Raw genomic sequence first — 23,919 nt, forward strand, 5'->3', positions numbered from 1 at the left:
GGCCACGCAAGGTAAAGCATCTGGTCTGGCCCTTAGTTTGACCCTAAGCAGAGATGCAACAGCACTCAGTCTTCTGCTTCAACATTAGTATAACACATTTTCTGTCTAATTCAATAAACATGCAGCCCCCTTTGGCTTCATTAGACATAGGAATTGTCAGATTCAGCTTTATCTTCATGTCAGGTTGTGTTATCATTTATCTAAAGCCGTATTTGTTTTCCATACATAGAAGATGGTCCTTCAGGCAGTCTGCATTTTAGTCAATTTGTCTGTCATTATTCATGACAATGCATATTACAGTGTTAATGAGCATGTGATTGAGATGTCTGTCAGATATACTGCAGTCCCTGCAAGTATCTGATGTTGCATTTCCCATCTTTTAATGACTATTTGTTTTTAAACAGTCCTTTCATTATCTCCCTCAGAAGTTGACAGCTTATCATGGCAAGTGTTTTAGGCTGAAGCAAAACTGGCAAAGAGAATGAAGGCTGCATCTACATTACAGACCTAAATTGATTTAGCTGCCATGGCTTCCTTGCAAAAAAAACTAAACTAAACTAAACTTTGGGGATTTAGTGTGGAGGCTGGAGCTCTTTCAAATAAGAATTCTCTCTCATTTTCTAAAAACTTCGATTCCCCGTGTGAAAATCACTTGGTTGGCTTTCCGATATATGTGAAAGGATATCAACTACTTAGTGTTTGCCTATTCACACTGAACTGTGCACATGTAGGTAGCATACAGGCATTCTGTTCCTTCATGTATATCAGAAGTGGCTCTCCCAGTGGACAACAGAGCAGTGCTGGGCTGCACAGGTGAGCCACTTGTAATGCAAGTGTGGGTTAGTGGACGCAGGGCCAGCGCATTGGGAGAAGATGCATGAAATTGCGCCTTTCCACAAAACAGGCCAGACTGGTTGGCTGGGAGACTTATAGTGTGATTTAGCCTATGTGTTATGCGGGAGAGCTGTGAGATTGCATCTCCAATATATTTTTTCCTTCTGCAGAGGGAGGGGTAACTCTTCCCCACTGTGCCAAATCTCCAATACAAAATACATCCACCCAACACTCTGCTAGTTGGAGAAGGAAAAGCATAAAGTCATGCATGCTTTCGCTTCTGTGACCAGTAACAGGTAGCGTTTTAAGATGATTTGCACTGTAGAATCAGTATAGGGAAAAGGTAGAATTCATGATCCCAATACATTCCCCTCTACTGGTCTGCTCTTAAGGACAAGGAAAATATGCTTGGAATTCCAGTCCCAGATCTCACAAATTATGTGCAGTTCGGCTCTTAGCTGTGCGTTTGCAAGGGCTCTGATGAAGATGGAGGGATTCTTACTGGGCAGAGATTCTACTCCCTTGGATATTGGGGCCAGCAGCAAAAAAAAGGGTCATTATTTTCATGGTATAACAGTACATGCAGCTTTGAGATCAGGTTTCCATTTAACTATTTTCCCTGATTCCAAAGAGGAATTTGTACCAGGAAATCTTTCAAATTCTGTAATCCTTCCTCCCGATTTATTTCTTTAAACATGCCTCATACATTCAGTTTATCCTTTCCTTTGGCACAATAACTAGATTAATTCCAAACAAATAGCCGCTTTAAAAAGACACACACAGTGCCAGGATCTAAACAAAACTAAAACAGAAGACCAGCATATGGTGCACTGAGTCCTGAACTAAAAAGACTAGAGAATACAACAGCCACTTCCAACTCAACCTTTAAAATGTGATTAATGATGACCATAACCTTTTTTTTTAACTAGAAAGCGATGTACTTCAATACTATAGAGTTGTTTACATTTTTTTTTCTTAAAGAAAAACCCTGTAAATTAATCAGTAGTAATAGACAATACTTAAAACCCGTAACAACTGGATGTCTTTAGGAAATCCTTACCCCACCCCACAACAATAAGAACAGAGTTCCCCAGACAGATGGCAGAGCTACATAGCCAATTCCAAAGGTTATACTTATTATGTAACAGTGCCAGAACAAAATTGTGTTAATAATATTATTTTTCTTGCAAGTCAAAAGTCCAAGGTTCCCTTGTTTTAAATACACTCATTATTTGCCAATCTGAGATCTCGAAGAAGAAGAAGAGTTTGAAGAGTTTGGATATGATATCCCACTTTATCACTACCCGGAGGAGTCTCAAAGCGGCTAACATTCTCCTTTCCCTTCCTCCCCCACAACAAACACTCTGTGAGGTGAGTGGGGCTGAGATACTTCAAAGAAGTGTGACTAGCCCAAGGTCACCCAGCAGCTGCATGTGGAGGAGGGGGACGCGAACCCAGTTCACCAGATTATGAGTCTACCGCTCTTAACCACTATACCACACTGGCTCTCAAAGCAGATCTCAGATGGGCAAATAATTCCTACACACAATGAGACAAGTCTACCCATATCAAGTCAGCTGGCTCTCCCTTCAAAATTCCAGGAGGTGATGAGCTGCCCAAAGCAACCGAGCCAGCTTCACAGCTGAGCACCGAGTCTCGATGTCCCAAGTCCACTACACCACTACTGTTTAATGATTTCACAAGGCAAACAAGGCAGTCCACTGTGACTTTGCCTGTCCAAGTCAGAACAAAGACAATTTCCTTTTATTTGGCTTGATTGTAATCCAAGCGGCCCCGTGACGCAGGTCACTGTAACTCACATTAGTTTTGGACTAAATTGTGTTTTCACCCTGAGGATAGCACATTCTCTCATTTGAAAGTTAAATTTCTGAAAGTGAACAGCCAGTTCCTAATTACTAAATAAGTATCACGCTTGCACAGGAGTGCACCTCTCAAAACAGTTCATATAACATCAGAGAATCGTAGAAATCAGATTGTTTTTAATAGATCTTAGATAAGGAGATGCACAATTGTACTGATTACTTGTTTTTTAATTATTAGTTCCCCCCCTTATGTTTTCGCTGTTCTCATTTTATCTGTAAGCCGGCCTGAATAAGGCAGGGTTTAAATAAATATGTAATCATAAATATGTGATCATGCCAGCCTCACCGCCTCCACTCCAGCTTCTTCTGGGGTGTAAAGGCAGCATCATGAACCCAGCAGCTAACAGCAGTGCCAGCTCAACTCGCGTCAGTTCTGACTTGGATTCTTTACTTACAGGAAGGCTCACCAGGCAGGGTCCCTCGCTGCCTTGTCACAAGCGGGGGAAGTGGTGTCTGAACAAACTCACAAAAACCTGCCTTTTTTAAAAAAAAAATTAATGACACCCACAAAGCAGGTTCTCCTTCATGGAGAGCACATGTTGCGGTGGGGGCCAACAGGCCACCCCTCTGTTGCTGGGCGGGTTAGTATGGATGGCCACTGCTGTGATTGGGCTCTGGGTGTCGTTGGGGGGATTCATATGTTGCAATTTGTTGATGGACAGCCCAGAGCCTATAAATTACCCTGCACGCAGCATGGGAGCTCTCCTGGCTTCGTGCATCGGATCAACCGCCCTCCCTCCCTGTTATTAGGCCTCTGCGTTGACCTTGCTATGCCTGTCATGGGGTTGTCTGCTTTTGGGGCAGGGGCCTGGTAGGAATTTTTCCATTTGGCTGATTGGCTGGTGCCATTTGGTTTTCGCCTACTGCGTAGCAATTAGTCACAACTTGTAAGGTTGGTGGTTAGGCATTGGTTGTAAATTGGTTGGTGGAGGGGCAGGGTTGGCCGTGGCTGCCCCTCCAATGCTGCTGCTGCACAGGGAATTCCGTTAAAGGAATCCAGGGGCTCACCATGATTTGTCCGTATCCCCCGGTCGGGGGCCAGGGCCCACGCAAGAGCCCCTGGGAGCATTAGGGGAGAGGCAAGGGCCGGACCCCCGGCTCCCATTCTCTCCCCAAAGTGTTTTCCCCTTTACAGACTCCACAGGCGGGTGGATGTCAGTTCTGTCTCCAGCAGGACAGATAGTCTGAACCAATGCCTAAGCAACCACTCACATATTTTGTATTTTAATAAAGTTGTGGCCAAAATAATGCCAAAAAACCTCAAACTTATATTCTTGTGTGAAGTGTGTTTCATTTGAGGACCTCGACACACAACAGATTTCAAATTTGGTTCTTTAGATTGCATCCTTTAAAAGTGATCCGAGGCACCTCTGGATCATGCCCTGCACAACATCCATGCTCTGTGGGGCATTTTGTTAGCTAGGTTTTGTTTTAAGGAATAAAACATCTGCTCATCAACCCGTCACAGGCAAGTCGGATTTTTCCTATCCCTGTAATCCACCGACAGTTAGATTTCCCCTTTAGTTTTTATTATGCAATTTCCCCCTAATATGATTCTTATCATCATCACCATGGTCATCAGCAACAACCAGAATGCATGTTCAAACATCTTTCCAGCAGGGAACCCAACCCTTCAAACCCCAAACTGAAATTAATCAACTTATAAACCACACGAAGTCAATATTGTTTAGGTTTCCATTGGCATCACTGCACAAAATGGTAACTGCCGCGGTGTTTCATTTATGAGCATCTGCAGCTCCTGTGTTTTCTCCTTCCACATGTGCTAAAAATAGAACTGCGTTCACTGCAAGTCCACAGGACAGCTAATTAAGGAGTTAGTAAACAGTGCTCCTCCTTGCTGGGCGAATCATTGGGTAAGAACATTGGCTAAGATTCATAATAATCCATCAGAGTACATATGAACCTATGGGCCTTTGAAATCTATAAATTCTCATTTATTAAATCATCAGCTATTTACTTTTTAGACAACCTGGCATTAAGGTAAATATAAATCAGATGGTTGGGTTAATCAGAAACCGAAACCTCTTATTTTCTATGGAAGCCATTAAACAATAGCCTCTGAGCTGACATGTAAATCAACATTTGTGTTTTACATCGGCTCAGAATATTTTTTCTGTTGTTGTTGTTTCAAGTTGAAAAGATTCCCTGCTACAAATGGACAATTAAATCTCACTGGCGAGAATAATACATCTTTGTTCTCTCTCATGTGCCAGCCTTAGGCATACGGAAGGATGTACAGAGGAAGTCAGCTGATGTTCCTGTTTCTTTGCTTCCAGGTAATGGGTACAGTGGCTCTAAACTAGCTGGTGAAAGAAAGGGCGTGTGCTTTGCTGTTTAAGGCATAGTATCTTCTAACTCAGAGCTCACACACTTCTGCGCCCAAGTCTTTGGGTGTTTCACAAACCATCCCAAACCATATGTAATCAAAGATCAACCAACGTTCTGCAAAACAAATCCCACAAGACTTAAATTAAGCATTTTCAGCTACTCAATGGTCAACCCAAACCAGGACAATAACAGAGCCAAAGAGATCAAACCAGAATTAGCAGAAGAAAAACAGGATAATGTTAAGGGGCTGTTAAGACCAAAAGGGGGACTTTCAAATTGGCTTCTGCCAATAATAGCTGCAAAGCTGCCAGTCAATTTTAGCTTCAAAATCTTATCGAATTTATTCTTAAAAAGCAAACAAACAAAAACACTTCCTCAGTTGGAAGCAGGAAGTTCATTTTACAAGACAGTATTTTGCTTACCATCTACAACATTTCCTAAACACAAAAAGTAAGATGCAAAACGCAAGAAGGGGGGAAACACAGGAAGCTGTTCTACATGTCACTTTTTCAAGCACTCTGCTGAAATTGGAAAGACATCAGACAAGCAAGTAAATAAACTACAGGCATCCATCACCCAGTCTTGTGGTAAGTGAATCTAAAGCAAACACTCTTGCCATCCTAGCCTGGCAGAAATATCCACATAGTAAACTACAGAAGATAATATAGACCCTAAGCCTTTTTCTCCTCTGCATTTACACATTTGAAATTGTTCAAACTTCACAGTGAAATCGCATACAGATATTAAAAACTTTATAAAAAGAGCAAAACACAAAAAGAATGGCTAGCAAACCCATATACTTTTACAGTGCAATGGTATGCATGCCTACTTGGAAACATTCTACACTGAACTGAATGGGGCTTACTCCCAGGAAGACTGGTCAAATGTTCTTATGCATTCAAGGCTTACAAAAGAGTGGTTCACAAAAAAAATATATTAATGCAAAATAAGATATTGCCTACCTCGGTTATGTGTGGCATTGGGTTAAATCCACAGAGATTGCACACGACGTTATGGCATTCAGTACACGTATTATAGTTGGGAGGATCCTTAGAACCAACATTTAGCTCAGTTTTACAGAGAGGGCAAGAAGATGCTGGCCGCGAAGCATGCTTCGTTTCTGGTGCCTCTGCACTTTGCTCAGCTTCAACAGCTGGAGGCTTGGTGTCTTTGGCAGGCAAAGCCTTCTTCCCAGTGTCTGTTTCCTTAACAGTGGAGACACCATCAGCTTTGGGTGGCTCTGGTTTCTCTGCCACAGGAGGCCTTGTTTCTTTCTTCGCAGGTGTTGCTTTGGGAGGTGGCTGGGGTTGACGGGTGTCCTTTTGTGGGGCAGGAGGCTGTGCTGCAGGAGGGGGTTGCTTTGAGGGGGACCCAGACGGAGGACCCTGTGGTTGAGCTCCTGGCTGGCCTGCTGTAGAGATTAAATTGGAAGCCTGGCTGAAAATTGAAGCACCAAATCCAAAGAGCTTCCCGGTGACTCTTTCTTGAGGGGTTGTTGGCTGCGGTTTGGGAGCATCCATGATGCCTCCTACGTTCAGACTGAATAATCTAGATTGTTCTGGGGCTTTGGGGGGTTGCTGAGCTTGTGGCTGAGCCTGGGTGGGTTTGGGCCCCGTGGTGCCTTGTTGCCCTTTGGGACCTTGCTTGGCGTCTGGCTTAGGAGCCGCCTGGGGCTGCCTTTTCTTAGGGTCTTCTTTCACCTCACCTGGTTCGCCTACCTTCTGAGCCTTAGAATCCAACCCAGGTTGAGGCTGAGGAACAAGTTTGGGATCTGACTTCTGACGAGACACTTGAGACGAAGTTTTGGAATCTGGAGGAGCAGCTTTATCTACAGGCGGAGGTGTGTCTTGAGATGACTTAGCAGGGTCCGACCTCTGAGTTTGTGCCACTTTCTGTTGAGCGAGTGCAGCTTTCGGGCCGGGTGAATCTTGCTTGGTATCCAATGGTGGTGTAGGCACAGCGTCACTTGTGGGTTTCTGTGTACTAGCTTGCTTCTGTTTGTCTTCAACCAATGGCGGCTTGGCCTGGTCAGATTTGGGGGCCGGATCTGTTGGCTGAGTTTCAGCAGAGGGAAGTTTTGGTTTTGCAGGAGGAGAACTGGGCACGGTTGGCTGTTTTATTTGTGTTGGTGGCTTTTTGTGTTCAGGTGACTGGGTAACATCAGGTTTTAGAGGAACATCTTTCTTCTGTGTAGATGGCTGTGGCTGGGAAACCGGTTTGCTTGCTGCAGTTGGAGCAGGCATCTTTTGTTTGGGTGCAGAGGGCTGTGGTCCAGGGCCAGGACTTGGAGCCAAATCACCGCCTAAAGCTCTCTGCATCTGGCAGTTTAAACAAAGCCATTCTTTAATCTGTAAGAGAATGAAAAAAGATTAAATAGCCAGACAGAATCACATCATGAATAGTGAAAACATCCTGTTCACATGTTTTAAAGGTGAGAGTAGCCCAGCTGATCACATCCACATTCTCCTTTTAAAGTACACAAATTACTTAAGCTGTATGATTACTGCATATTCCCCCCCCCCCCATATATGTCCGGTACCCATTAACTGTTTCATGGCAGCTGATCAATTTCTCACCTGCTCAATAATCAAAATTTTATAATTCGCTTGGCTTTGTCCCAAACAGTGCAGATAAGGATTTAGATAAATAAAATAAACAACCTGGGCAGACATAACCCACTCTTGATTATGTGTTTTAAACAGATGTGTGATTAACATTTTCCCTCCTGTTATTTGTCATCTAATGAAAAACTCCATGAAGCTCTAAATCCAGCTCTAAAACTGATACCTCTGATTTTAAGGGACAGTCTTAAATGAAAAGAAAATGCAGCTCCTGTAACTAAACACTCAAAGACCATATTAAATCAACCTTTTGCTTCTTCAAAATTTCAGATATAGTGTGATATTCATTCTGACTTAATTAATCCCATTGAAACTTCTGCTTTCGGCACAAAATTCCTTCCAAATATTTCAGTGGTAGTATCTGAATACTGAAACGTTCAAGAAGACAACTACTGCACAAGTAAGATGTGGCACCTTAACACCCTTAATACAAAATGAAAAACATCTGTGGTTGCTTTAAGTTGACACATATTGCAAACCAATCTGCTCTCGCTTTTGTTTGGAATGAGCATGTTCTTTCAGTTGACTGTATATCTGCATATATGACGTTCAATCGTGTGTATTCACAGGAAAAGTCATGTTTGCTTTGTGGGAGGCAAGAGGCCATGTACCCTCCTGTCACAAAGGCCTAAGGCCACTGACCAAAAGGAACTGGAAATCTGCCATAGCATGTGTGTTTGATAAGCACTGCCCAGAGAGAAAAACCTTTTCCACCCTCATCTTCATCCACAATCTGAGAGTAACAATAATCTCCGATGTCTATGGCACACATGAGATGTATTGAGTACCCTCAAGTCATAAAAAAGAAAGAAGTCCTGCCAGTGCAAGCCCAAGAGATTTTGGCACCTGAAGCGGACCACAAAATGGTCTCTCCCACCACCAGCAGCCAGGGAAGGGGTAAATGAAAATCTACTGGTACATCAGCACCAAGGCTGGAAGGGTACAGCAGAACCTCCTATTCGCCAAGAGGCAGCCGGAGAGGCGGCAGAAGAGGTGGCAGAGCCAGCCTCCAAGGAGTATGCTGCAGCTGCAGCAAAGGAAGCAGAAGCTGGTGATGCATTCCTTGGAGGCAGGATCTGCTGCCCCTACAGATCCTGACACCTGAAGCAGTTGCCTCATCTTGCCTCATGGGTAGGCCAGTCCTAAGTCCTGCACATCTCCCAGCTACACATTTCCAAAGACAATATAGCGGGGAGGGAATCGCAAAACAATACCGTGAACGTAAGGGTTAAAAAGATATGTGTCATATGTGCTTCAGCCAGCAAGAGGATTAATACTGGGATTTGAGAGATTAACCTGTCTGACCTAAAATGGAATCTACTACACTTCCTGCCAGTGATTAAATTCCAGATCACATGATCTCACTGTAGTAGTAAGTTGCTGTTGCTAAGCAACAGTCACACTGGTGCGCATGAATGGCTGCAGTTGGTAGCTCTAGCGATGTGGATTTAATGCATTATTACTATGTATTAAAAGTATACATCTGAATATCACAGGGTAGTTGTAACTGTTTCCTTCTCGTAGTGGGAGAAACGCCAGACGGCCCTCCATTGAATACATGACGATGTGGGCTGGCCTCGTGCATGCATGGGTCCCAGGCTGGCTTCCTGACAATACGCCAAGGAGTCCTCTACAGGACCTATGCAATATACGTTCAGTTAGAAACAAATCTCAGAGGAGACAAATTCAAGTGACTGCTTTGCATCAGATGAAGAAGGTCAAGTGGGATGAAGGATTAGCATGGAAAGCTAGCCGAAGCACATTTCAGAAGCATTTTGGTGCACAAAGAGAGGAATAAACAAACCGGGGGGGGGGGGTTGAATCCAGATGGGGTTTTACATGAAAGTTAGCCTGCCTTTGCTTTTAAAAATACAGTCCAATGAAAGTGGTTTGTATTCATCTCTTGTCAGGAGCAACTATCCACTTGAGACAACCGTCAACTCTGGGCTGGGATGTGCAACCACATCAAAATGAAAGATGCAGCTAGCTGGTTCAAAGGGGCATAAATGAGCATTATGGTGTAGGTATCAGACCCACATCTGTACTGAAAGCCTGGTATATATCTCCTTTGCAGGAACAGGAGTCAGACAATGGTATGTACTACAGGTGGTAGTTTAGGCTTCATCTAAAGCAAGCTGGCCAGAGACCAAGAACCCAGCCCTGCAACTTCTTTTCCATGTCAGGGCTTTAGAGTTCCCATAGCGTGCATTAGCTGGTACTCTGTTTTACTGTACCTGCAGGCTTCACCAATTAATAACCCTATCCATTGACTATAAATCTAGGATTAGAGAGTCACCTTGTAGCTGAGATTATGTCCTCTCTGTTAGGACTGAGCTGTGTCATTTCTCGTTTTACGAATTGGAAAGCAGGCAACAGAAATTAGCAATAGTATAGCTGTTGTGATGAAGTGTGGCAGACAAAAGCTAGTGGTGTGTTCATTTCTCTGTTTCTTTCTCTTGCCTGGGTTTTATATTTTAATATTTTTGTTATAGGCAAGAGAACCATTATGGGCAGAGAGGCTCCCTATAAAAATACTTCCACTGGTTTTTCTGCAAGAACTCATAAGTTTCTTTCAATAAAACTCTGGCCACAGGTCTGCCTACAACAGGGATGGCTATCTTCTCTCGCTCACATGTATGTAGGATTATTTCAAAATTCAAACCATACACAACAGGAGTTCCCAAGTGGTTTGGTGGAGTTCATATCCTTCACCCCACTTGCAAAAGCTTATGGCTGGATTTCCAGAGAAAGACTTTTGACCCATTTGGTTTCATACTTCAGGATACAAACTGATTTAAATGATGATATTTCAACAGCTTACCTGGTGCACGCTAGAACCACCATAATATAGGTGTTATGAAAATATACTGAGAGGGGCTAACAAAGCATCTTCCACAATATCCTGTCATCAGAAGGCAACCTGATTGGTGGAAGTATCTAATTCCCCTTATGCCTTTTCCTAAACAACAGACTCAGCACACTTCAATTGATAAACTATTAGATGAAGCCACAGTAGCCCCTCTTGTCAACTGAATTATTAGTTTTGCCTGCGACAGACCCTGCTACAATGAAGAAATCTGACACATTTTAGGCATTTTTTTAAATGTTATATATTTTGCTCACCAACGGCATGTTTTTAGGAAGAAGCTATCTACAAACTTTCCTGTAAATAAAAAAGATACATGATTTGTTCATCCCAAAGGGGTCTCTGTCCTGTTAGTCTGGGACAATAACTAAGATGGATAGGTCTGCCAAATTGTCTTCTGCAATCCTACCTGGGAACTACAACTAGAATCATCATAAACATTCCACTATAGCAGGAGTCACTTATCCATGCTTCTCCCCAATCATGATTTTCAAGGAAACACCAGAGTTCTAATCTGGGGGCAAGAAAATAGGTACTGCACGTCTGTGTGAGGTTACCTTGCGTGATCAAGAAATGGCTATCTCTGTGTGAAACCAATTCATCTACCGGTACTTCACAGCACATATATGCAGTAGCTATATTTTGCATGGATTAATAATGATGATGATGATAACAATAATAATAATAATAATAATAATAATAATAATAATAATAATAATAATAATAATTATACCCCGCCCATCTGGCTGGGTTTCCCCAGCCACTCTGGGTGGCTTCCAACAGATCATTAAAATGTAATAATCTCTTAAACATTAAAAGCCTCCCTAAACAGGGCTGCCTTCAGATGTCTTCTAAAGGTCTGGTAGTTGTAAATGTGTGTTTGTTCAAAACCTCAAATCTCCTAAAGTACTGCACTGATCGCTTTGAAAATTTGACACAACGTTGGGTTCCATTCCTGGAGTGTTTTTATGCAAAAATATTACATAGAAGTCACACCAGCGACAGGTAAAAAGGAAAAAACATATTTTTTAAGATCCTAACCAATCACATAGTGAGCAGCATGACATCACAATACTGTATAGCCACATAGCCACCACCATTGTCAATGTAGTGACATCACATCACATACAGACTATGCAAGGTCAGACAGCCCAGGAGGAGAGATGAGAGGGAGATGGGGGGGATTGGGAGAGCGATGGTCTGAGGGGGATCTTGGAGGCGAGATCCTACCCACGTCATCAGAGGGAAGGTGAGCACAAACCACACAGAGAGAGAGTCAGTGTCCATTCTTGGAGAGGGGATTCCGCACCCCCCTGTGTGTGCGCGGGGGCGGAGCCAGCAGTTTTGGCGGAAAAATGAAAGGAGCCATTTGGGAGGGAGGAAGAAAGGTGGGGTGTAACGGAGGCAGGCGGGAGTTCAATGGAAGAAGCTGTGGGGAGGCAGGCGAAAGTGGGGCTGTGCGCACGGCGGGGGGGGGGCAGCAGGCAAAAACGTAATAGAAGCAAACAAGAAGCTGTGGGGAGACAGGCAAAAACGGGGTCTCCTTCCACTATGGGGGGAGGGGGAGGATGGAGAGGAGCCAGGAGGGAGTTCAACGGTAGAAGCTGTGGGGAGGCAGGCGAAAGTGGGGCTGTGCGCACGGCGGGGTGGGGGGGCAGCAGGCAAAAACGGAATAGAAGCAAACAAGAAGCTGTGGGGAGACAGGCAAAAACGGGGTCTCCTTCCACTATGGGGGGAGGGGGAGGATGGAGAGGAGCCAGGAGGGAGTTCAACGGTAGAAGCTGTGGGGAGGCAGGCAAAAAGCAGGCAGGAGCTCAATGGGAGAAGATGGACCTAAAAAACTTTCTCTTTTCTATCTTCCAAATGAGCCACAGCAACACGTGGCCGGGAACAGCTAGTACTGTTATACATTTGCAGGAGACCCTAGAAATTGATAAAAGGTAGGATTATGATTAATTGGGATTTCAATGAAAGTACAGGTTTGCAGAACCAGGGGCGTTTCTAGCCCCCTGGCTGCCAGGGGCGGCAAGCCAAGAGGCACCCCTGGGGGCGGGGCATTGCGGCATGTGCATGCGTCATGACGTCATGACGCACGTGCACAGCGCGATGCCACGCCCCTGGGGATGCCCCCGCAGGGGGAAAAAAGGAAAGCAAAGCGGGCGCTTGAACGCGCCTGCTTTGCTTCCTTTTCTCTCCCTTTTGGCGCCCAAAGGGGCGGCCGAAAGGGGGGGGAGAAGCAAACAGGCGCGTTTAAGCGGCCGTTTGCTCCCCCCCCTTTCCCTTTTGGACGCTTCTTTCGGCGCTGGCTGGGCTGCGCCTCTGCAGCCCAGCCGGCACCGAAAGAAGCGACCGAAAGGGGAGAAAAGCGCCCGTTTGCTTCCCCCCTTTTCATTTTCGGACGCTTCTTTCGGTGCTGGCTGGGCTGCGGCTCTGCAGCCCAGCCAGCATTGAAAGAAGCGTCCGAAAGGGGAGAAAAGCGCCAGTTTGCTTCCCCCCCTTTTCCCCTTTCGTCCGAAAGTGAAAAGGGGGGGGAAGCAAACGGGCGCTTTTCTCCCCTTTCGGCTGCTTAAACGCGCCTGTTTGCTTCTCCCCCCCCTTTCGGCTGCCCCTTTCGGCTCCGCAGCCCAGCCAGCGCTGAAAGGGGCGGCCGAAAGGGGGGGGGGAGAAGCAAAGCTGGCGCGTTTAAGCAGCCGAAAGGGGAGAAAAGCGCCCGTTTGCTTCCCCCTTTCCCTTTTGCCGCCGTTCGTTCCGTCGCCCCAGGAGCAGCAGCACCGCACACACTGTGCGCTGCTGCTCCCACGGCGACGGAGCGAGCGGCGGTGAGCAGGGTGAGCAGCGGCGGGTGGGGGCGTCAAGCGGCGGCCCCTCCCACCACTCCCCACGCACCACCGGTCACCCCGGGAGGAGCAGCGCTGCACGGACGGGGTGCTCGCTCGGCCCAGCGAGCACCCCGTCTGTGCAGCGCTGCTGCTCCCGGGGTGACGGAGGGAGCGGCGGCGCGTGGGAGTGACGGGAGGGGCCGCCGCTTGACACCCCCACCCGCCGCTGCTCACCCTGTCACTGGGGGCGTACCGCCCCTACCGCCCCTCCCCAGCGACGCCCCTGTGCAGAACTGTGCCACTGTGCCAGGCAAGGAATCCCTGGGCTGACTTTTGCAAACCAGGCCAGCCGGTCTAGTAAAGAGCAAATCTGTTAACACACCTGAGCTTGCTGGGCACACGACCCAAGGGGAAGTGGGGATGAGCCCCAAAGGTATGCTGGGTACAGAGCCTATAGTTTTAAGGTCTCTAACGGGCTTGAGCTTCCACGAGGCAGTAACGTAGTGAGATTTATTTGGTATTATTTGTTTACAGCATCACTGCGTGTGACCCTTTACAAAGAGGTTCCTTAAACTCCTTTAATTTGACACAAGGAGGCAACAGCGAAAGGTTGAGGGTCCAGGGTGGTACCTGAGTCCTGCTGAAAAGCATAAGCCTGAATCCGACACTTTAGACTTCTGGGTTCCCTGGCATTTCCCATATGTAACCTCTGTGACAACACGGGGCCTCTGTTTTTATTTTCCTTTCTGTCTCCCAGGTCCTCAGACATGCAGGACACAGCGGCTGCTATGGCGCTGTAAAAATGAGGAAGCTACACTGGAAGTCGTGGTATGTTAGTTCCATGGGGAATCCATTCCTCACATGTGTGAGCCTTGATAAAAAAGGTTGCTGCCCCGAGGGGCTTACAATCTTTTATATGACACAGGGAGGGAACAGAGAAAGGTTGAGGTCCAGGGTGGATCCTGAGTCCTCCTGCGAGACATAAGCCAGGGGCTCTGAGTTTAGACTTTGGCATTCCCAGACATTTCCCACCTGTAACCTCTTCCTCTGTTTTTATTTTCCTTTCTGTCTCCTAGGGCATAAGAGAGTTTTTCACTGGCCACAGGAGGCACCCCTGACCGTTGTGGTAGGTTAATTCCATGGGGAATCTGTCCCCCACATGTGCAGGGAGGTTGTGGCGCTGACCTGAGTGGTTGGGGGGTTGCAGGTCCGTCTCGCCCCAGCCCCTCGCCCCCTTCCTTCCAAGCCAGGGGTCAGTCCAGGCAGAAGCAGTGACCATTGGCAGCCAGTGGTGACGTGGGCATGGGCAGCATGGCAGGGGGGCTTGTTCTGTCCCCCTCCTTCCCTGGGTCAGCTGGCCAGGCACCCTCATCGGCACTCAGGCTGTCCCTACAGAAGTTTGGGGTCTTCTTCCCCCGGGGGCCCCATGTCTCCACCGCAGGAGGGCCCTGCCTCCACTGGCTTGCCTGCCCATGGGCTGATGCTTGTCTGCTCTTTGCCATGCAGGAGAAGGAGGGATGTGGCTGGGGGAAGGCAGACAGGAGGAGGAAGCTGGGAAGATAAAATATTGAGGGAGATGTGCCCCAGAAGAAAATAATTGAGGACGGTCCACAGGACCCCTGTCCGTTAGAGAGTACAATGTCCTTCTTCCTTCACAGGGCCGTAGTTTGAAGAAAAGCAAAACACCCCAACACCCCAGCGAAAACAACTAACAAGCGGAGGTATGCTGTGACCTTCCGTGGCAGGAGAAGTGTTTCCCAGGGATCTTGCTAGCTGGAGGAGGAAGGCTTGGTTTAGATATCCCTATGGTTTTATGGAGAGGGTTTCTCTGTGGTCCACCTGGCCAGGACAAGGATCGTGATCCTCTCCCAAGGCTGGGCTGGGGCAGTTTTAGGATGGCAGTTTTAGGATGGATTAATATGAAATTCAGATGGCCTCTTCCATATGTATGTAATCAAGCAATCTCAAAATTGCAGTTTTAGTTCTGGTTTTAATATGATGCATTCCCCTGTGAAATAGTATGTCTGCCTAGAGACAGGAAGATGGTGCCCAAAATGGAATAGCCTGATAGAGGACATATTCCTCACAGATTGAAATAATATTGTGCACAATGGTTTATATAGTTGCAGTTTTGTTTTCATCCTCTAGATGCTTTCTAATTACCGGTAACATGAACTAGAAATTAAAGTGCCATTTAGAAATATGCAACTGTGGTTCCTCAGCCCATAACAATTATATATTTGTTGCAACCAGAGATGGGCCAGGAATCCGAATTCTGTGCCATTTCAGGTTTGCTCATGCAAGAACAGGTCCTTTCCATCCATTTTGTGTGGAGTTTTATTAAAGGAAACACAAAAGTCTACATTTAAATCGTTCACATTTTGTGTTCATTTTTCCTTTTGCATAAAATATATTCATTTCAATGCATTCATCATAAAATATGCATCTTGTACAAAACGTTGATAGGAAATACCATTTTTGTGCACTGAAACTGCACTGCAAAATCTGGAGATGTATGCAGTCAACTGGGAGTTGCAAGATAGTTCAAGTGTTTCAGATTGGGTCAGTCCCCTTTAAAAAGCAGATGGAACAAATTGTTCCTCATTCCTAGTTGTAAACTATATGGTAGATAAATTAGGGTTGCCATATTTCAAAAAGTGAAAATCTGGACAGAAATTGGATGTTTTTGAACTATTTCTGAGAAAAATCAGCAAAAATGACACTGCCAACATAGGCTGCCATACGTCCAGATTTTCCCAGACATTTCACCAATTTCCGCCCGAATACTGCTTGCAGCTGCAGTATTCCGGTTATATCTGGGAGATTCTGGATGTAAGGAAACTCTAAGATAATTGGACAACTAATAGAAAGGTGGGTATTTTAGAAGCACTGAAATTTAAGACACATTAGAGGCCTGAGACCCAAGATCTGGTTGGTTATTTTCAAGTGGATATTTGGAGAAGAGGAGGAGTTTGGATTTGATATCCCGCTTTATCACTACCCGAAGGAGTCTCAAAGCGGCTAACATTCTCCTTTCCCTTCCTCCCCCACAACAAACACTCTGTGAGGTGAGTGGGGCTGAGAGACTTCAAAGAAGTGTGACTAGCCCAAGGTCACCCGGCAGCTGCATGTGGAGGAGCGGAGACGCGAACCCAGTTCACCAGATTACGGGACTACCACTCTTAACCACTACACCACACTGGCTCTCCATGTACCGATGGAATGTAATAACAGCAACCCTCAAAGTAGTTTCTTTGCCATGGTGCCACATGAGGATGTAGTGAACTGACAATGGAACATTGCAATAAAGAAAGCAGCCCCAGAAGCAGTGCCACCACAACTGTAAAAAAGGCAGCACTGAAAGCAGGTTCCTGGTGAGGACAATTCAGGGAAAATCACACACACATCCCATAACCACCAAATTTAACTTGTTTATTTATTTTCTTGGTGATTTAAAAATCAGTCTTCTCTGATGGCTTCCTATTTTCTCTACTGACCTTTCTCTCAGTTCTGGAGGGGTTTGGCTGCGTTACAGAACAACAGGGATGAGGGAGAATGTGGTGCTGCCCACACTTCTAAGCAAACAGTCTTGATTTGGACTAATGCACAAATAGGAACCCAGTTTTCTTTTGGACTACACACTTCTTCAGATTTGGTGATGAAGTTTTTGGCTCAGGAATGTATACAAAAATGTGTGTGTTAGGGAAAGAGATGTACAGTTTATGCAGAGAAATGCACATGATTTAAATGCAAGTTTGGGTGCACGTTTTTCCAGCAATTGCCTCACAACTGCAAAACTTGATTGTGCCAGGAGGGCTTCTTCGCTGTTTGCAATTCAAACATACACTCTGCACAACAGTGGGCAATGTTACTGTTGTGAGCCAATTGATGCAAGACATTTTGTTCTCCAAACGTAATTCTTGGATATGCATTGAAGTGGACAAAGCAACACATGAACCAGTCATTTGTGGATGCTGCCGGCAAAAAATCTTTGCAATCAGAATGTGTGCAGAAAAGGCTACCATGATAATAGAAATTGCTGCCAGCTGCAGCCACCGTCATTTATCAGCACGAACAAATGTCTAAGATTGCACAGCAATCTTGTCTGAGTGTAGAGCAGCATGTCTTGTGCAAAGCAACCCTGTGTAATGTAGAAATCTATTTTAGATTTGTGATTAAAGAGGAAGCTAAATAATTGTCATTCCAGATGCCAGATGCAGAATAAACTGCCTCTTGTCATCAAGTTCGATCTAGAAAGATCATGCAATACAGCTATGATGACCAACACTGTTATAATTTTATGTTCTTGAATTTAAGAAATGGTTTGCTTGGCCATGCCATAGTTAGGTCTGCAGCAATACTGTCTGTAGGCCTCATTTAAAGTGGCTTACTCTCCTACATTCTGGAATGCTGGTGTTATATATATGTTTGTTAGGATTGTAAATTGTGGGCCTAACTGTTGGCTATGGTGCACATTCAATGGGCCTCATTGAGAACGTGAATACAATCTGTCCGTGAAGAAGGAATGGTGCACATTTCCCAGTCAATATACATGATCCCCAACTGGCCTTGGGGAATGTGCATATTTTTATTGCATTCTGTACATTCTCCAGGCAATACATTCACTCTCTGGTCAGTGTGCATGGTCTCCAAGAAACACGCACTTATTTTCCAACTCTAGTTTAGAGGTTTTGATCTGCACCCTCCAAGCTGCTCCTGGCTCATTGCCTAATCTTACGAGGTCCCACAACACACCCTCCCACTGATCAGCAGAGTAATGGGAAGAAGGAGTGGAGCTCCAGTTGTATATTAACTTTATCAAGGAAATAGGGAAACTGCTAGTTCTGAATAGGGCTGTGCTCCCTTGGAAGGAGCAGGTGTTTAGCTTGGGGGGTATCCCTTGGTCCATGTGTGACACTTGAGGCCCAGGTGGTCTCAGTCGCCAGGAGTGTCTAACAGTCCTTCCTGGACAGAGCTAGCTTAGCCACAGTAATCCATGTTCTGGCAACTCCCAACATTATCCCATAGTTAAGTGGTGCTCATTGTGCGGTAACACAAGATATGGCCTTCTCCATGGTGGCACCTCACTTGGGGAAATTACTTCCCTTTTTATCTTACTTTATCCGTGTCAGATAAAGACACAACTTTTCACCCAGGCTTCCGAAGGCAGTGGAACAGATGGGGCCAATTGTACAATGACTGGTTGTCTGTCTGCTGCACTGGTGCACCGTGATAACTGTATAACTGATGTTTTGATGCTTCGTGTGAATTCTATTGCTTTGTTTTAATAATATTAATGTTTTACATTATAAGCTGTTCTGGGAGAATGAATTGATGGGCAGGCTAGAAAATGAAATAGGAGCACAGGAAGCTGTTCTGTACTGAGTCAGGCCACTGGTCCATCTAGCTCACTAATGTCTACACTGGCTGGCAGCAGCTCTCCAGAGTCTCTCCCAATCCTGTCAGGAAGTGCCATTGGGGATCGAACCTGGGATCTTCTGAATTATCACTGAGACAAGTAAGTAACATGAAAGATAAAGAAGTGAATCTCTATAATGGTGGGGTTTTGTTGTTGTTAACTGTTCTAGAGAAAAGTATTATATATTCCTCAGCTGATTTGGTAAGAAGTGTCACGCTATCTCCTAGCGGAAGCCGCAAAAATAAAATTGAATTGTGCATCCGGGTTTACAGGCAGAGATTTGTTGCAACAGCTTCTTGGCCAAAGAGCTTCTTGGCACCCTTCTTGGCCAGCCTCCTGGGCCCAAGCTGCATGCACTGCAGACGAAGTCAATAGCTGGCAGTTCAAAGCACATCACAATACTACGCAAGGATAACCTTTAATCATTATCTGACAAACTGGGGAAGTTTGGGATTTATAGCTGTCACAGAGAAGAGAGAGAAAGTACAAATCTTACCACAGAGCCTGCAGTAGTCACACCGAAAGTTTTACATCAACTTCTTTAAGGCAGGCAGAGGTATAGATACATAGATATGGATCTATCCAGTCTCATATAAGCAACATGCTTAACTCATTGATGCCAGAAAGAATTAAGACCATAGAGCAAGCTGTCCTGCTAGGCTTAACTACAGTAGATCACAAAAACACCTCCCTCACCTTGGGAGGAAGGGTTACCAAACTCTTGGTTCTCATTCTTCCACCATGTGAACCCTAACAGTAAGCTGGATGCTCCATACTTAGACTGCAAAGCATCTTTGAGTTTCTATAGACGTAATTTAGAAACATTTACCACTTTGGAACATAGGTTATACTGTCTGTCTTTTCTTGCTGCTGTATGGAAAAGCATATGGATCTGACCTTTGAAAGGTTTGTAAGTAAACTTTTTTTAACTTACCGAACATGTTGTCTTTTTCTTTGGCAAGGGAAGTAAGGAAATTTGGAAGCAGCTTAGAATGGGGTATTTTAAAGGTCTAACAGCCTATATTTCTACACCTTTTTTGCAGCATATTTTGTGATTTTAAATCTCTGCTGGGGTTCTCTCTCACCAAAGAGTACTTGCCCCCAAACCTGGATCTAGGCATCCAAGGAATTCTCCTTTTTATTCTTTGACCAAATTACCAAAAAACAGCACGCACACACACACACACACACACACACACATCTATATCTATATATCTAATTGCAGTGCACTTCTATCCAGTGGGGGGGGGTTATTGGTTTGTTTTGTTGTTCTTATGTGTTTTGTGTTTTTTATCTAGACTTTTTATGCTGTGAACCACCCTGAGATCTACAGATGAAGGGCAGTATACAAAGTATTTTTTTATTATTATTATTATTAGTAGTAGTAGTAGTAGTATCAAAAAGTAAAAACTGACAATACTTTCTGCTTCACAACCCCTACTGTCTAGATCAGTGTTTCTCAGCCTTGGGTCCCCAGATGTTGTTGGACTACAACTCCCATCATCCATGACCCCTGGTCCTGCTAGCTATGGATGATGGGATCTGTAGTCCAATAACAGCTGGGGACCCAATGTTGAGAAAGGCTGGTTTAGATGCATAATTTTCAAACTTTCTAGCCTCACACTGATTTGTCTGCAGAGGAACTCGAGCATCTGTTGCACAACCCCATGGATAATTCTGTGGCATGTTCAAGAAAGCACTCTCGGTTCCCATAAGTGTCAAGCCCACTGCGTCAAGCCAAACTATCACTCTGTGCAACCCAACAAGTACATCCAGCATTGTCCACTGCATTGCAGGGGAAGACTAGTAACAGCAGATGTGCCCTTTTAAGGCAGTTTATCTGTCACCAAAGAGGAACCCCTGCTAAAACTCCAAGAGATCCCAGAAACTCAATGATCTAGATGCCAAAACACATAAAGGTCACGCACAAGTAAACTCCTCAACTCATTCTGTCACGGAGACAAGCCTGGATAGGGAGAGGAGCGTGGGAGGAGGAACAGTGAGGGAAAAAGGAGAAGCAGACAGGCAGGGGGAGGGGGCGAGATATAGAGAACCGGTCCCATTAATCTCAACAGATACGTCCGATGATGACAGTCCTCTCTTAGAGGTATCGCCAGAAGAAAAGGGGAGTGCTGACGTCAGTAATAAACAAGGGGAGGGGAGCAAGAGAGGGAGGAAGAAATTTACGCGTCACTTCCGAAACACCCGGAGGTTATTGTGCTGGAAGAGGCGCGAAACGGAAGATAGTTAGGATGTTTGCCGTAATGGGATGCAGACGTGATTTATAGCTCTGTAATTAGTAAGGATAATAAAAGGCTTTCAAAAGCAAGAAACGAGCCGGCTGTTATCTCACAGCAACACCAAAGGCAAGGTTGCCGTGACACATTCAAACTCAATTTGTTCAAAATGAAATTGAATCTTCTTTTCAATATTATGGCAATAGCTGATGGCTGAAATATTCACTTACCTCTGTTATATGCGGATTAGGATTGAACCCACACAGACTGCAAACTACAGTTTGACACTGAGTACATGTATTGTAATTGGCCTTCTCGGGAGTGTGCAGCAGCAATTCAGTGGTAGTGCAAAGTGGGCAAAAGGTTTTCTTTGGAGCTGATCCACCAGGCTGAGATGATGAAGCAGCATGTTGCGGTTGGGATGGTTTCGCAGGTCCCGGCTGTTGGCCGGTAGGTTTTGTAGGTCCTGCCTGCTGCTGTGGTGGCTTTGCAGGCCCAGTTGGCTGAACTGGTGCCTTCGAAGGTTCCTTTGTGGGGCCTGCTGCCTGGGGGGCAGCCTTTGCTGGCCCTCCTGGCTGCTGAGACGGCTGCTTACTGGGTGGTGTTCCTTGCTGGGCAGCTGGCTTGGCAGGAGAAGGAGCCTGGGAAGATGTTTTAGCACCATCAGGTGGCTGCGAGGATGCTTTCGCCGCTCCTGGTTGTTGCGGTGAAGGTTTTACAGAGCTCTGCTGCTGAACAGGCTTTGTAGGCTCTGGCTGCTGTGACTGAGCTTTGGGTGGCCCTGGCTGCTGTTTCGCTGCTTCTGCCTGTGGGTCTTTTCCTTGGCCAGGCCCTGGTTTCTGAGCCTGCTTAGGCACCCCAGGTGGCTGCTGCTGCTGCTGCTGCTGCTGCTGCTGCTGCGGTGCCTGTTTGGAAGGTCCTGTTTTCTGTGGGGCTGGTTTGTCAGCCCCCTGTTGTGGAGTTGTTGCCTTCGGAGATTGTTGTTGTGCTGGTTGCTTGGTGGGTCCCTTTTGCGGCTCAGGCTTACCCTGCTCCTTTTGTGTAGGCTTCGGTTTCTTTGAGGCCTCCTCCTGAGCTGCGTCCGAGTCAGAGATCAAATCAAAGGGGTTGAATTTGTTTACAACTGAAGTGACTGCGCCAAATGGGTTGGCATCCGAGAGGAAGCTGGGCATCATACTTGGCTTCTGGTCGTCTTTAAAATCAGTTCTCGATTTAGACTGTCTCAAACTTGTAGAGGACGGGCTCTTCCCAGGCAAGCGCTGCTCTGTTTTCAAAGTATCTACTGTTCTGCTTTTGCTAAGAGTAGGGGGGCCAGCACCTGGAGGCTTGCCTAGTTGCCTTGGGTGTTGGCTGCCATCAAGCTGAGCATGTCTGCAAAAGGAAAGAGATGATGGTTTAAATACCGTATCACATACATACACACAAACACACACACCTGTGTATCTGAAGAAGTGTGCATGCACACGAAAGCTCATACCAGGAACAAACTCAGTTGGTCTCTAAGGTGCTACTAGAAAGAATTTTCGATTTTGTTTTCACACCTTTTAGTAAGCATTAAAAATGTGGCGAATTCTTACATTTTTAAGCAACCTAGAAGGAACTCTTTAAAAAATTCTGTCACCTAATAATAAAATCTAAATGGAATGCCACCTCATTTCCCATCATTTACAGGAGAAAGGAAATCTCCAAATTTCCAAAGCAGGCACGTTACACAATGTTTTCTGACATTTCCCACTGACCCTCTTACATTTTTTTTTTAAATTAGCAGCAAGTGTGAGAATCCACAAAATTTATGACGTCTGCTACAATCCCTTGTGGCTTCTCAAGTGGCAGGCAAATCTCCCAGTTTTGAATTGGCAATTGCAACTGCTCACAGTCTATGGACTGCAACTGGCTTGGTGGGTCATAATTTGTATAAGGTTGTGATATTCAGAAATGTGTTTGAACCTCAGCTCTGCACCAGGGAAAGTACTTAAAAACCACAATCTATAGTTCCAGCTCCTAATTGTAATAATATGTTTTAAGGAATGTGTTGATAAAATACTCATCCTTTAATTGCTAATGAAATAAATTGCATCGTATAGCAAAAGGTACCCATACAAGGGCTTCTAGGTAAAGCAGAAATACAGAATTCTGTACGTTGCTATGTCTTTGGAAGAATGCCAGCAGGAAATTCTGCTATGTTCAATAAGGAATCACTGTGCTGCTGCTGCTGCTGCAAGGTTAAGATGCAATGAATTTCTCTCTCTCCGGAGGGTACCATATTCCACAGCCCCCCCCCACGTGCTGCGAGTTATGTTTTTGAGTTTTCCAGCATCTAAATACAACCACACATGCCCAAAGACATTATTCCCCACTGCACATTAATTTTTTAAAATGGCACTCATTACATTTAACCTATTAAAAATTCCCCGCTCTGAGAACAATAAAGTGACTCCGCAATAATTTTTAATTAAGAGTTTCATCAGGAACGAACTGCTACAGTTGAATAAATAGTAGATAGAGCATGCTATATTTGAATTCTCCAAATGCAAAGTGTATGTTATTTTAATTGGTTAATATTTTCAGCTGGCGTGTTTCATATAACGGTGGGTTCTTACTGGAGGTCTTCCAAGTTATTTGTGTATTCCTAAATTCTTCCAAAGCATGTCCTCTACACGTATCATAAAGGTTTCATCCAGAAGCTGTTATGGAAGGGCAACTACATCATTGTCCAAGATGGCAGTTTAGACCGTCTGCTCAAAATATAGCCAACAACTCAAAGTAGACAGACAAAAGCATTTTCCTATAAATGTCTAGACAGGTAATGATCCACAGCCTTGTAGGGGGTAAGGAAAAGCATATTACACCTTACTTTACTCCCTGGGGCTCTGATTCACCCAAGAATGGCC

The 23,919-nt window shown here is 45.2% G+C and overlaps 1 protein-coding gene across 4 annotated transcripts in view; it reads right to left on the reverse strand.

The window, feature by feature from the left end:
- PCLO (piccolo presynaptic cytomatrix protein) overlaps positions 1-22,322 on the reverse strand; it is a 210,169-nt gene extending 187,847 nt beyond the window's left edge. For all 4 annotated transcript variants that reach the window (XM_033148343.1, XM_033148342.1, XM_033148341.1 and 1 more), the window contains exons 1-2: positions 21,259-22,322; positions 6,029-7,414 (exon numbers count right to left, since the gene is read on the reverse strand). In XM_033148343.1, the coding sequence (XP_033004234.1) occupies positions 6,029-7,414; positions 21,259-22,203 (2,331 nt within the window). In that variant the 5' untranslated portion in view covers positions 22,204-22,322. The remainder of the gene's footprint in view (positions 1-6,028; positions 7,415-21,258) is intronic.
- Between the last annotated feature and the right edge of the window lie 1,597 nt (positions 22,323-23,919).

Source organism: Lacerta agilis, chromosome 5 (genome assembly GCF_009819535.1).
Source record: "Lacerta agilis isolate rLacAgi1 chromosome 5, rLacAgi1.pri, whole genome shotgun sequence".
Taxonomy (NCBI): Eukaryota; Metazoa; Chordata; class Lepidosauria; order Squamata; family Lacertidae; genus Lacerta; species Lacerta agilis.